At 37.7% G+C, this 14,810-nt stretch overlaps 1 protein-coding gene across 2 annotated transcripts in view; it reads left to right on the plus strand.

Annotated features, from left to right (window-relative positions):
• wdr7 (WD repeat domain 7) overlaps positions 1-14,810 on the plus strand; it is a 37,837-nt gene that overhangs the window by 6,073 nt on the left and 16,954 nt on the right. Inside the window, exons 15-23 of one of the 2 annotated variants that reach the window (XM_077621889.1) lie at positions 364-578; positions 2,047-2,280; positions 2,788-3,081; positions 3,504-3,700; positions 4,403-4,500; positions 6,988-7,113; positions 9,337-9,455; positions 9,577-9,700; positions 13,140-13,253. In XM_077621889.1, coding sequence (XP_077478015.1) covers positions 364-578; positions 2,047-2,280; positions 2,788-3,081; positions 3,504-3,700; positions 4,403-4,500; positions 6,988-7,113; positions 9,337-9,455; positions 9,577-9,700; positions 13,140-13,253 — 1,521 coding nt within the window. The remainder of the gene's footprint in view (positions 1-363; positions 579-2,046; positions 2,281-2,787; positions 3,082-3,503; positions 3,701-4,402; positions 4,501-6,987; positions 7,114-9,336; positions 9,456-9,576; positions 9,701-13,139; positions 13,254-14,810) is intronic. The other variant, XM_077621890.1, reaches the window with a different exon arrangement.

A 14,810-nucleotide genomic window follows, 5' to 3' on the forward strand; every position in this document is an offset into this window, starting at 1 on the left:
TACTTAGAGCCAATTCTTATATCAGGTCTGTCTGCAGGTAATGGGTTTTCTTCTAAACCTCTCTGTTTTGTGAGGACAGAGTATTGTTGTTGCCAGAGATGACTGTGACCCGAATCACATTTAAGACAACTGATGTTGGTGAGCTTTATGATGAGCTTGAGCGAGGTGTGGGGGAAGACAGAACATTTTATATTGATAGAAAAAGAGGGACGATGGAGATGGATAACTGCAATGAACAAAGTTTGTCACTGGATTTAGGCAATAGAAACAAAGACTGAATGGCTAACATTGAATAGAAAGTACTTTCTTGATATTCCTTTACTGAATACTGCAATTTGATCAAATCCAATTCATTGTCTGCAGGAGCCTTGGACCGCTGTGTAATGGGTATAACGGCAGTAGAGATACTCAATGCCTGTGATGAGCTGGCTCCTGCCACGGTGGATGCCTTGAGCCATTCGGCAGTGAACCTGAAGCAGGCAATGACTCGACGGAGCCTGGCGGCACTGAAGAACATGGCTCAACACAAACTGCAAACACTTGCCACCAATCTGCTGGCGGCAGACAACGCTGACAAGGTACAGTCACATTTCACTCAAGTTCCGTAGAGCACGACAGTGGAATAGGAATTTGGACTTTTATTGAAAAGTAATTCAACAGGTGGTGTTATCTATCGTCTAATTGTTTTTACGTTGAAACCCAAATCATTCATTTTGGTTGCAACTCCAACAAAATTGAAAAATCGTTCAACACAAGCAAATGGGTTTGCTCAAAATGTTCACTTGTGAGAGATGGTCCAATCAGGGTTTTGAGGTGCCGATTCTAATAGAGCGAGGATGAATCACTTGAATATTTATGTCTTTATGTTCCTTTTGCTGTTGAATTCCTTCCGCTGTGTGTTTCTTGGCATTGTCTCCCAGGATTTTCCTTTCATAAGCCCTCATAATTACAGTTCTTTTCTGAAAAGGCCACCACACAACAGCTGCATTTTTCCTCCCTTGCTTTATCAGAACTACATCAGTGTTTTGTTGTTGTTGCTTCCCACCCAGAGCCATTTTTCTCAAATACCTATAAACATTATGGGTCAACACCATTCACCATCCCTGTGTGAGTGGTTGTGTTCTCCCCTGCCGTTTGTGATGAAGGATAATGACCATGAAATGTCATACTCTCACTCAGCACAAACACTAGACTCAGTCAGCTACAAGCCATCATGTGTGTTTACGGTTACAGCTTTTAGTCAATTGTGAGGAAGTCAATATGTGACTTTGTATTTGTCCTCTGGGATTTTGTTGTACTGTATTTTTTTTAGGTATATGATATTGCCAGAGTGGAAATGCAATCGTTAACGTGCAACTGTTGGTCTTTGAAAAGTCATGGGCAATCATAAAATTTTGAAAGTCTAAATCCTGCTCAAAGGTTATAGTACAGCATTGATATATAAAAAGCATTTACCCTTTTTTTTTTCATTTATGGTTTATACTTACCAGTACTACTTATCAGCCTAGATGTTATCACCATTGAGGTTGTTGCTGCTGTGTTACTCTAACTTCCTGAGGCTGAATTTCAAAGTAATGAATGTAGAAATTGCAGGTCGAATATTTTCAAGATATTTTTCAAGAAAATTGCATTTAGCTTTTTGTGTCAAAATCGTGCGGTGCTAATACATAAATGCATATGTAAATAGAAAAAAAACATGAGCCCAACTAATATCTCATCTTTGCACATTGTGTTCTTTTTGTTCACATTAGTTCATTTGTTCATACATGTATACATGTGTACAATGTAGGTCCTAGCCTGTAGATGGCAATGTTTATCCACTGAATTGCAGTGCCATTAAGAGTTACCAGGCCAAGAATATTGTAATTTTTCTTCAAGTAGATTTTTTTCTCAAATTTAGATAAATTTTAAATGTGATCATGCATAGCATACAACTGTTTCTCCTTAATATTATATGCTGAGTTATTACTTTTTGACACATTTGTTGGTTAATTATTGCCTCTTGTATAAATTATTTTATTGATTCTTGATTTTTTTTCTCCATAGGGAAACCTACCCAAATACTCCCACAATGCTCTTGTAGTCCAGTCAATGAAGACCAATCTCACAGACCCTGACATGCATGTTCTATTCTTTGACGTGGAAGCAGTGATCATCCAACTGTTGACAGAAGAAGCTCAGAGGCCAAATCCCATGTTGGTGTCCCCTGAGACCCTCCAAAAAAGCCAGGCTGGGGCTGATAAGGGAGGCTCATTTCTGGCCAACAAAATTTTCAAGCAGGTCAGTGATACTCAATCATCTGAACTTGCTAATAACATGCAACGTTTTGGTTTGGATCAAACTTTCTAGTCTAATAAAGTCTAATAAAGATTGACCTCAAAATATAGCATCACATCAGAAGAACACATATTTGATTTAAAGCTATCGCCATTAGATAAAGTGCAGTATTAGCTGCATTCAAAGTTCAAAGTTGAATTCAAATTGTGCCTTTTCTCAGCAATACCAAATTTAATGATGGCTTGAATACCATCCTTCAATCTGTTGTCTCTGCCTCTTATATTTAAGAAGGTTATGGGGGTGCATGATCCTATCTAAGTTGACTATGGGGAAGAAACAGGGTGCATACACGCTAGACTGGTCCTCATCTAATTATGTATACAGAATTTCCAATGAATCATACTACTTGGTCCTACACAACCCTTCTGCATTCCATCAAATGATTAAAAAAATATGTCCTGAAAAGTTTTGTTTTCAATCACTTATATCAATACCTCTTTTTAAAATTAGGTTAAGGAAACAATGAAGGAGACCATCAAGGAGCACCTGCTGGACGAAGATGAGGATGAGGAAGAGGAGATGAGGAGGCGCGAGGAGAAGTCAAAGTCGCTAAGTCTTCTGGAGTACAACCTGACAATGGACACGGCAAAACTCTTTATGTCCTGCTTGCATGCCTGGGGCCTCAACGACCAGCTAGATTGTATCTGTCTGGACAGACTTGGTATGCTCAGGCCGCACTGCCCCATCTCATTTGGCCTGATCTCTAGAGGAGGTCACATGTCCCTGATGCTACCCACCTTCAAGGTATGGACCAATTATGCATATTTATTAGCGCTTCCAAATAATGACAATGGCAGCTAACCAGCCAGATAGGCATGAGAAAACCCAGAGATACACAAGAAGAACTTACTAACTACATAGGAGAAGAACGCAGCCTGAAGTATGTGCTTACTACTAAGCCAAAGTAATAAAAATGGTTGCAACAATTTAGTGTGTTCTTAGTGTGAAATGTGATCTTAAGTTAACCCAAGCTACTGTAACCAGTATTTTTATTTTACTTAAATGTTTTCTTCTTGAAATGAAAATGTCAACTTTTCAAATCACAGAGTTGTTAAAGATAGTGATGTGTCCCTAGTTTTCTGTTAGAATGATAGCTGTTAAAGTAACCTTTGATCTGGTCTCGCCATCACCTGTCTTTGGTTCATTTGTCATCCCGCGTTTCTCAGGAATCTTTGCTGAGGCAGTTGTCACTTGCTACTGGACAGAAACTGACCTTGTCAGACATTGTTGGCAAGGGGACATATGGTGTGTCTAGGGCGGTCACTACACAGCACCTCTTGTCCGTCATCTCTCTGGCCAACACTCTGATGGGCATGACTAATGCCACCTTTGTTGGGGAACACATGAAGAAGGCACCAGCAAGGTAAAATTTACAGATTGCATTGAACTAAAAAAAAAAAAAAAAAAAAAAAAAAAGGTAGCATGGCTTCTCATGCCGATGTTTTGTTTACCAATCCATGTACTGTGAAGATATAATTGATTGCTTCTAGTTATAGCAACAAACTCCTTTTCACCTCCTTAGCAGGCAAGATTTTTTTCCTATAAGATATACTGACATCATTAAAAATCTGGGCGTCTGGCTCACCCCTCCTACTATAACGCGAGTAAGCGGTGCCAGTGGTTATTCAAATGGCATCAAGTTATGCCTACAAGTTATAACGCCCTCAAAATACAATACATTTTCCATGAGGTGTTTTAGTTTTTTTAAATCAGTCCCCCAGGGAGGTCTTGTTCATTAAATTTGAAATCTGCGATGGTGCTATAAGGGCCCCACCCACAAATAGAAATTCTAATTCAGTCCATTTCTATGCATTGATATAATTTGTGACAATATATACAATTATGTTTGTCGATAGTAATTCTGGATATTTGCATCTCTAAAAGTTAGTCTTCTCTGCTATGTTCAGGTGCAGGATTTTGCCTTTAAAAATTTAATAGCCTGCGTACACAAATGCCCTTTTGTGTAGCTAGTGTGTGTGCTGCCAGTTTTTTTGTGCTCTTCCACCTTTTTTTCCCTGCCTGTTCTTTTAATATTTCATGCCTTGTCTTTGTGATCCTCCTGCAGGCCTCCCAGACCAGGAGGAACCCCGGAGACTCCTCGTAGGATGCCAGCCACACCCCCTCAGCACTCCAACCCCATGCTACAAGCCCAGATCAAACAAGGTAACTACAAAAGGAGGGGGCGCACGCTTCGCACACCCATGGGGCCCTGCGGGGACATTGGCTCAGAATGTAGCCGACTGGCAATAAATACCACAGAGACTTAAAAAAAAAAACTCACAGAACGAACCTGCTGCTGTTTTCTTGTTCAGTGGCTTTTTTAAAAGGGCTCTTTTGTCATTTTTGACATTAAAGGTCCAACAGTTGGAGTTCAACCCTTTCAAACATTAATTACTACTTACAAAACGTTTTGACTTTCATTTTATTCTAAAAATATTGTACCACAAACTACTCAAAAAATACCCAAATCTACTTGAGCGATACATTTTTTATTCATGTCATATTTATTTGAATTATTCTTATTCACCAAGTCGTATCAATTATTTCATTCTAAAAGGTCAGATAAAATTATAAATACAATTAGTTTTAGTTTGGAAGTATACACATCTGTAAAGAAATGTTTATATCTTTAATGTCGGTTACAAATACAAAACTTGTATTAATAGTATAATTTTATCTGCTTTTTAATGAGCAAAATAATTGGTTGAATAAAATATATGCCTCAATGTTTTTCTGTGAAAGACTTACCAAAAAAGTGGGTATAAAACTATTTCAGAAGTAGGTAAAAAGTGTCAAAACATGTTCTGCCGCACTGTAGGTGATATTGTAACCATCTGTTACCATCTGGCAAACAGACGCGCACACTCGTCAAGCACAATACCTGCGCATTTGTTTATACACGCACACGCCTCACATGGTACATTTGTGTTTTTGGGAGGAAGGATTGGGGTTTTGTGCTATTGTCACGTTTTAATGGGGTTGAAGCGTGACAAGCGCGTGGACTGATTTGCACCACACTCCTATTCATGTCCATTCAGAGAGGCTACTTGGCCATGACCCCAGCTCAGTCTACTTCAACTAGGTTTGTGTATGTGGGTGTGGGTGTGTGTGTGTGCTCTGTGCTAATAACTGCTAATAGTCTCTTTGGGATAAAAAAAAAGAATGTACAGCACTCAAATTCAGTATTTTTAGGCAACCACTGTTTTTTAAAGCTGTTAAAACCAAGAAATAATTTGGTTTAAGATTCTTTTACAATGAATAAAGACATGTTTTTCCTAAATATTTGCTGCTGACCACATACTCTTAGGTGCCCTTACTTAAATTTATTTGTGGTTTGTTTCAGCGTCTCTATCTGTTAATATCCCCTGTATTTTCATCTTCTCCTGCATAGCTTCAGCCTTCTGCTAGTTTTGAAGGGCAAAGAAAAAATGCACCAGAAGCACTAAAGCCTCTGTTTTCTTTCCGGCACTTTTCATTTGATCTTTTATGCTAATACCTGCAACTTTGAGTATTTTCCTCTGTTTTTTCTTGTTTTCTCTCAAAAAGCAATTTCTACTCACTGTATATGGTAGTAATGGGATGTTCACAAAACCTGTCGCATTTTTCTTTTTAACCACACTGCGTGCATGTCAGATTGTCAATTGATATCATAGGCGAGTTTATGAAATTTGGAAGGCTGGTCCTGGGACAACAAGTACTAAAAAGTTTGTAGCAAAGTCGGTTTCTGTGACATAATATATGTATCTTGGGTAAACTTGTGACTGTGCTTTTATACATTGTAAAGCTTCCGGTGGTTTGGTTTTATTTTATTCATTATTTTTAACAAATGGTGAAGATTAGTAAGAGTATTTTATTTTACATACTAATCTTTATTTTCCAATGAATTGAGTGAATTTTATGCACGTTCAAATTTTGAACTGTCAGGTTTTCTGTTTATTTACCATCCCTCCAAAATTTTGGAGAAATTACAAGTATTCAGTTTAGAACAGGACAGTCACAGACTAATAGGTATTTATCTATTATTATGTTGGTTTTGTTACAGATTTGATGTTCAAAGTTAAGGATTTGAATAAGCAAAGATTAATCAGAGCTAGCTGTAATAAGTTTTCAGAAAACACCATGCCATGAAATCCACAAGCTTCCACAGAATTGTTTTCCCCAGCAATTTAGTAGTGCAAACAAAATGCTCGTTTTTTTAAATATTGAACATTTTTCACAATAACTATTTTCGCTTTATAGAAACAAAAAGTTGAGGTAATATATTATGAACATTTCTTGTTTTGTATTGGTGTTCACCAGTAACACAAAGTTTGTTCGGTTTGTTTGGAAATTTACTCTACGGTCCAGGAAGTGTGTTCAGTCTAGCTAAAAACAAAAATTCAATACATGCATTACTGTTCTTAACTTCCAAAAAAAACAAGTAAAAAAATCTTTAACAGCTTGCTTTGTTAACCATTTCGAAAAAAAATATTATATAAATGCATGGTTTAAATCTTTTGTTCTTTTTTTTAATGCACTGTAAATTATTTGTCCCTGCTACTTGACTCCTTCTCTCCTCCCTCTATGTTTGTCTATGTATGTATACAGTTACCAGCTTCTAACATCTCCGTTCGCTCTTCACTATTTTTCTCCTTTTCTTCCTCTTACAAGCTGCGGTAGCCACCACAGCCAGCACCAACGTTTCTGCTATCGCTACATCTGCGGGGAACCTAGGGGCCCCTGGGGCCCTTCCTCAGAGGGCCCCCGCTTCTCATAGCTTCCCCTCAGTCAATGAAGGTACTGACTGAACTGAAGGGTTCAGCTAATAGGAATCTCACACCCCTGTTCTTTATTCACCCACTTACCTTTGGCGATCCTCTTCTTCCCGCCCTCCTTTCTGTCCCTTTATATGGTAGTTGCAGTCTCTCTCAAGTGAAACTATGGCGTCGTTTAGTCTGTACTATTATGTCCTTAGATCATTACATATTGATACCCCCTCCCAAAAAAATAATTTCAATTTCTCCGTTACTGTTACCGTTATTTCTTCTCTTGCCTCAATCTAAACGCTACCATCCTACTTTCGCTATTCCCAAGTGTCCTTCTATGCGTCGACTTCCCTTGTCTTTGTCAATTTTTTTTCTGTACTCCACTGTATGGCTCTCTGTTTGCGTTTGTCTTTCATTGGTGTGTTCAGTTCACTTTCAGTCCTCGAAGTCAAACATTGTTTGAAACACAGTACTATTAAATAATTTAAACATTTGTACACTATTGTTTTCAAATTCCCAGGATTGTGGAAGTTGCAAACAATCACAACTGTCTTAAAATGCTTCATTTGAGAGTGCATTGACTGTTGTTTGTTGACTGTGGTTTTGTCTCTAGTTGTTCATGTGCAGTGTACTATTGTCTAACAATCTCTTTTTTTCTGTTGCATGTGAAACTTTTCTGTTTCTTTCTGCTTGTATGCATGCCTGTAAAATGTATCAGTGTTAGCAGAAGTAATAGACTTATTGTAAATTCACTTAAATTTAGCTGTTGAGCGTACATTTTTGTTAATTGGTGTTTATTTGATTTGGACAAAATGCACTTTGATCATACCAATTAATCTTTCCTCCAGTACCAAAAATAATCTCATTGGCATTTAATTTAAAGAAATCACAGGCGATGTCTAATTTCCAGATTTCAGTAGAAGTCGGTAATGACCTATTAACCCAGTCTACTATGTCTATTTTTGTCCTTAAATATAATGCAGTTAAGATGCTTTGTTAGTATTCTAACCACCATCATTTCCACATAGTGTCTCTAACAACCAATCACCTGAGAATTTCGACCCAGGGCAGAAGATAAACGTTACAATGTGTGTGTGTAATTTCAGTAAGGTCAGACAATTGAATCATTGCATTAAAACAGTTACCATATAACAACAAACTTGTATAGACATTGCTGGAAATTGTAGTATTCATACATACCAAGTTATATTGACAAATGTTTGAGTACATTTCTTCATACCTATTACCCTTTCAAGCTACCAAGTACGCAAATATTACTTACACAACTAATTATGGCATTTTTCAAAGCTGATTTTGTCTGTGTTCACTTACTCCAATATGGTCTAGTATTCATTTGTTTGAGAAAATGGGCATGACATGAATGAAGGCATTATCTGTGCAGTTTTGTTTTGTGGGCAGGTAAGTAGAGGAAATTTTGCCTTGAAACATACTTTCAACATTGTCAAACTCTATAGAGATCTCATTTTTATTCAACAATATTCTCCATATTTCACAGAAGGTACAGTTTTTTTCCTTTTCCCCAACAATTTAGTGTGTTGTCAATTTATGTGGTGGAGATAAGTTTACTTTCTGATATGCTTTGTTGCCATCATTTAACATTCACATCAAACAAGCATACAGTTTTAAAAAGTACCAGAAGGAATATGGAAAAAATCTTAATTGCATGAACTGGTTGGTTTGTTTATATTCACATTGTTCTTACTTATTACATGTGTATGCTATAGAGAGTGGATATTGTTAGTTTTGGATGTTTGGATTGGATTCAGATTTGAACAAGAAACAACAAGTGATATATATATTATTCTGTATGTTTAAGCAATAGAAAAACACTCACAAAAGAATTGCTAATAGTTTGTTCAGATACTATCTACTCGGCTCCACCTGATTTTCAGGGTATAAGTAATACATTATTGCGCATTACTGTATGGGGAAAAAGTGACATTTAGAATCAGAAACTTAATAAATGTTTTGTTTTGTTTTTTGCATTTATGTGGGGATGTTCCAGTAATGTTGAAATAATTACATTTTGAATCAAAATGTAATTATGGTTGGTGTTTCCAAGGATTTAGTTGGTCTAACATCCATCTTGTCTGACATTAGCACAATGTCAAACTCTGAAAATGCATGAACTAATGTGGTCTTTTTGTGAGCGAAATATGTTTATTTGATGTAAAATTTTCTTCCTAAGCCTAGCAGTAAAAATTCAACGTAATTACTTTGTGTGTATTTTCAGGTTGGAGCCAGCTTGCAGCAATGCACTGTGTTATGCTCCCTGACCTTTTAGGCCTGGATAAGTTTAGGCCCCCACTTTTAGAGATGCTGGCAAGGAGATGGCAGGACCGCTGTCTGGAGGTAAAATATACAGTTCTAAACACGAAACCTTTCTGATTTGCATGAAGGATAAAACCACTGCAGAAAAAAAGGTCCAAGTCACATTCTTCATGTTAACTCAAATCACTGTTCTTTCATATAGGTGCGGGAAGCAGCACAAGCTTTATTGTTGGCAGAGTTGAGAAGAATTGGCCAATCAGGTCGTAAGGACACCATTGATTTATGGGCACCTTATCTGCCTCAATACGTGGACACAGTCAGCTCCCGTAAGTACTTGGATATTAAGAACAATTATATATTTGTTCATATAAAGCAATGTTGGATTGCATCAAAACGAAGTCGGACATTCAAATGTTCTGTCAAAAAAAGATAAGTTTGAGAAATTTGGTTTCAGAAATGTTTGAAAATGTTTTGAAGAGGTTCAATCCGGATGGATCATGCAGGAGCTGACCATTTATAATTATGACATAACCCATGCCTTTTCTTTAAAACACAAGAGCGTACGGGTGGAGGAGATTGAGCAAAGCAGTGAATTTGAGGTTGACATTAAACCACTCATATATAGGTGGATGTTTGAGGGTGTTTTAAATTTGAATGAACTGAAAAATTGTTTGCAGATAGGATCATTTTAGTTACACTCGTGGACCAGAGTACATATTTTAGTAAACATGGAAGAGCGTCTCACAGTAAATTTAGTCCTTCCACCTGCTTCAGCGATATATTTCAGTGTGCTTCTGTCTTTTGTCTGCAATTGAATGTGAAGGAAATAAATAGGGAACTGGCGAAGGCTTTTATTCAATTACTTCTGGAAACACGCACGTGTATTTGAACGTTTATAAACCATTGATCAAATACAAATAATGGCTGTTCCATTGAGTTATATTTTCCAATTTTCTTGAGATTGTTTTTTATAGTTTTGAGATTGTTCCTAATGGTGCTTAACATTAAGACCTTATTGATCAAGTTTGATCAAGATCAATGACTGCAGCAAAAGGCCTAATAACACTGCCCTGCTGTCTGGTCTCACTGTCAATGTTCTGACTTCATGAAGAGGAAAAAGGATCATCCCCACCTTTTACTAGAAACAGCCTTCTATAATCTCGTGTATGCGTGTATCTGTTTCCAGAAGTTGCCTTGCAGTTGCTGAGGATGCTGGGGGGGCACTCAGGGGAACCGTTGCTATGGTGATGGGTACCAGTCAGTGTTGTGTTACCACAGAAGTACCACTGGCGAGGGAGGAAGGGAAGTGATGGACGGGTGACCCCAGGGGAAGAGGGAGGACAGATGGGGGAGGGAACACAGAGGGCAAGATAGAGTGAGGTTATGGGGTCATTGAATTTGATCTATATGCACATCACTCCAAGACAAAAACAGAAAAATAAGGCTCATGAAATTGTCATTGTTAGAAAGTCTATTAATGTTTGCGCACAAACTTTCTTCCTGTTTTTTTTTCTTACAGCAAGCCTTTTTAATTCATAAAATAGTACCTGACCTCTCTTTGCTCAACAATTCTCTCGGCACCTCGCCTGAGATTTGCAGGGCAATGATAGCATTTATCGTATCGGTCAGCAGTGTGAAAAAGTGTTTGCCACTCAAATATCCTCAAGAGTGAGACATGTTGAGATCTTAAGAAATTCAGAAACAAAGGATGTTCTAGCAATGTAGCGGGTGGAATTGAGTTGGACGGAATGGTACCCCTGAATTTGTGGAACAGGGCAAAGCATTAACCTCAAGTAACCAGCAATAATCCCCCCCAAAAATTAGAAGCAAATCTGCTATGACCACACCACCATTTTGTTTCCAATTCTTTCGGAAACATGAGAAATCCATTAGCATCAACATACATGTTGTAGTTTTTTTTGGTCTGTGAGGTCTTGTTTTGAGAACTGCGGTAGAACAGAACCTTTGGATTTAATTGGATATCATTGTATTTTACCACACACATGTTGAACGAAACACATCTTTGTATTCCAGCACTAACTTGCTATACTTCCAAAATGGGAGGAAATTGTCCTCTGTAATTTTCCAACAAAAGAAGTATGTGTTTCGAATAGAGAAAGCGAGTGGAAGAGACACAATAGAGTAGAAGGAAAAGGTCCAGAAGGTTAACAAGGCATACTGGGAGCTATGTGTCATGGCTGACATGACAAGCTTGACCTTGGAGCAGACTAGAATACCTTTTTCTCTCCTTCCCCTCCCATCTATCGTAGCCCCTCCTACCTTCAATCCTTGGTTCTTCTCTTACTCCCACAGCGGGTTGCAACTCTTTCATTTTCCAGCAGCTGACTTATAGATCATAAGCCTGGTTGGTTGCATTTTGTAGCAATGTGAAAAGTAATGGTGTGGAAGTCCCAAATGGTTCTGTATATCAGACTAAATAGCAGGAGATCACGGCTAAGTTTTTTATTTTTTTATTTTTGGTATGCCCCAAAGCAGTGCTTTTTAACAAAGTTCTTCTCTGATGCACCCATTATGGTTTTTGTGCCTCAGAATTGTTTAAACTTTTCAATGGACCTAAACATTTTGAAAATCCATTACTTTCAGTTTTACAATCATGTTCCCATGTTTGTATCAGACCATATGACAAAAAATAGTTCTCTTTTTTGTTTGTAACATGGGAAAATGTTGGAATTTGTATGTTGTATGTATACTTTGCCATGCCATTTATGGAAGCTCTCTGTCACTGACTGTTCTGGTCGCTAATCAAAATGAAAGAAACCTGCTAACTGCAACAAATTATCACACCCAGTAACCTGTAGAGATCCATAAATTAGCCATTTCAATTTAAAGCCAGAGAGTTGAAAGGGACTGCAAACAGTTCATCTTATAGTCCAAAAATATGACACTTGGGTTAAGCGACAGCCTTCTGGATGCAAAAGCATTGCACTGCCTTCATATCAGCACACTGAAGTAATTGTTTTAATCAACGGCAATTACATTTTTATCACATTAATGCATGCACCAAGGTTTGTGTATCAGTTTTCCGTCAGTCTGTGTCCATGTTTGTAGTTTAAAGCTTGACAACGTCGTAATGAAAACCAGACAGCAAAGTGCATATTCATCTTAAATGGAACATGTAGCAGAATCTTGACTCAGATGAATAACTGTAATTTAAACTTTTAATGATTTTTTTTTCTATTAATGTGAAGAATGTGTTGACATGTAGATGTTGTAGTCACATTCTTGCTGCCTCTAGTTCTAATTATAATTCTTGGTTTCTGAAAGATTAGATGACAAGATTGTATTGAATTATTTTTCAAATTATTATGGCCTATCTGTCGTTCATCTCAAATTACCATATAGCAATGGTGATTGTTTTCTTGTGTACTTTGTTGCGAATACCCGTGTCTCCATTAATTAATCTGTTTAACCAGAGATTAGCCCAGCATCACTTCCATTACCTTTTGTCACTCCATTCATTAGGGAATAATCATTCAGTAGCCCGGCTAATGAAAAGCAATGTTAATTGGCAATTGAGCGATAAGGATTTAATGAAGGCACGATGTGTAGCATGTGTTGTTTTTGTTAGTGTGTGTTTCTATTAATTCTCTTGATAACCAGGCGGTCCAATAAACCTTTATTAGCTACTTAACCAGGACAATAAGAATCAATGCAAAACCTGTTTTAATGAGAATACTAACAGCCACACAAACTCTTAAAAATTCAGACCCATACATTTTAATTAAGTGTAGTTCTTTCTCACAGCTGGCACATCCACAGAACCCTCAGTTCCACTCCCACCACCTGCTGAAGCTCAACCACTTGAGGTCAAGGCCCCCGAAGAAGAAATGGACGTCACTGACGATGACATCACTGCAGGTACCAGTAATGACACATTTACAAAAAAATACCTGTCAACATCATTAGTAATCTTCGGCGCTCAAGTTTTTATGTTTTACACATTTGATAGGGTTCCATGACATTTTACACTTTCTCTTTCAACACATTTCCCCTTCTCTGCTGATATTGAAAAAATAATTACCTCATGTATACGGGTACCCATATTAACCTATTTAAAAATGATTTGACCCCTAAACTCTAACAGCTTCCTTCCTCCATTTCTCCCCATCCTTCTCCACAGCTATTCGATATTAGATACATAGCGAACAATTTGTCATTTCATGCAGCCCATTTTAATTTTTTTCCAGCTTTTTTGTGCTACATTGAATTTTAAGAATTGTGCAAGCAGCCAGCTTGTCCAAATCGTTTGTAGAGGACAGTTATGAAAATTCCTATTCACATTTAATAATGTCCTCTGTATAGTAGATTCTCATGAATGTAAAAATTCTTTGAAGTGGGAAAAGGCAGTGATGCAAAAAATTAACTAGAAGAGCAGGGCAGAAAAGAAATTAAGGGACTTTTTAAAAGGACAAGGAGAGCAAAAAGCATATGCAACCGCAAATGCAATAGGACCTAGAAGAAAAGGACCTAGGGAGAAAAAAGGGGAAAGGAAGAATGGTATCGACAGCTACAGAATCATTTGGTGCGCGCCTGTTACCACGGTACAGGAGTCTCCGTTGCCACAGACACTGCTGTCTTGTGTTTGCGCCGTAGTTGTCACCCACAGTGTCAGGGGACGTAATTAAAAGCCATTCCACCATTGCTGGCTATAAGATGCGCGCCTTTAGTATCACCTTTTTCGTGGTACATACCATCATCATACATTAAAAATGTATGTGCATATTAGAAATTAGATCGGGCTGTTGGGGAAATGGTCATATTTTCTGCTAACTGTCGCGCCTCTCTTCAGCAAGCTGTCAGACACCAATCTCTACCAACCTTCTGCGGTTTATTCACCTTTATGCTGCCTTTGGTGGGATCACATCAGTTTTGTGATTTATTTAACATAATTGATTGGACTGATTCCTGTTATATAATATTTTAGCCTGATTTACAACCTCATATTATCACAACAGTTGCTTCCCCATTAACGCAAATACTGCTTCCAAAAAAAGCAAGTGTGCGCCTCTGCTTTAATGGGTGTTACCTAAGGGAGATCAGAGGTCATCACTCTTGTCTCTTAATTACCAGGACGTGGGAAAATTGGAAAAATGTTAGCACTCCTTCATTTTCCTCGACTGATACCAAATGATGCATATTTTATTTGAATGATTCAGATTTTCTATTTTGCAGAAATAACAAAGTGGTAAATATATATAAACAGATGTATAAATAGGTATTTAGTTGATAACACGTTCTACATCAAGCCATACCTGTTTAAACAAGGAAAGAAAATATGTTGCATTTTTTATTTTTTTATCCACTCATCCTTTCATTTTCCTTTTTGCACCTTTGACCCCTCAAGAGGGTTTGCAGCAGTACAGATAGAGGTCAGAGGTGAAAGATCAGACTGACCCTCACCTCTCTGTCATTAGT

This window comes from Stigmatopora argus, chromosome 16, assembly GCF_051989625.1.
Source record: "Stigmatopora argus isolate UIUO_Sarg chromosome 16, RoL_Sarg_1.0, whole genome shotgun sequence".
NCBI classification, from domain to species: domain Eukaryota; kingdom Metazoa; phylum Chordata; class Actinopteri; order Syngnathiformes; family Syngnathidae; genus Stigmatopora; species Stigmatopora argus.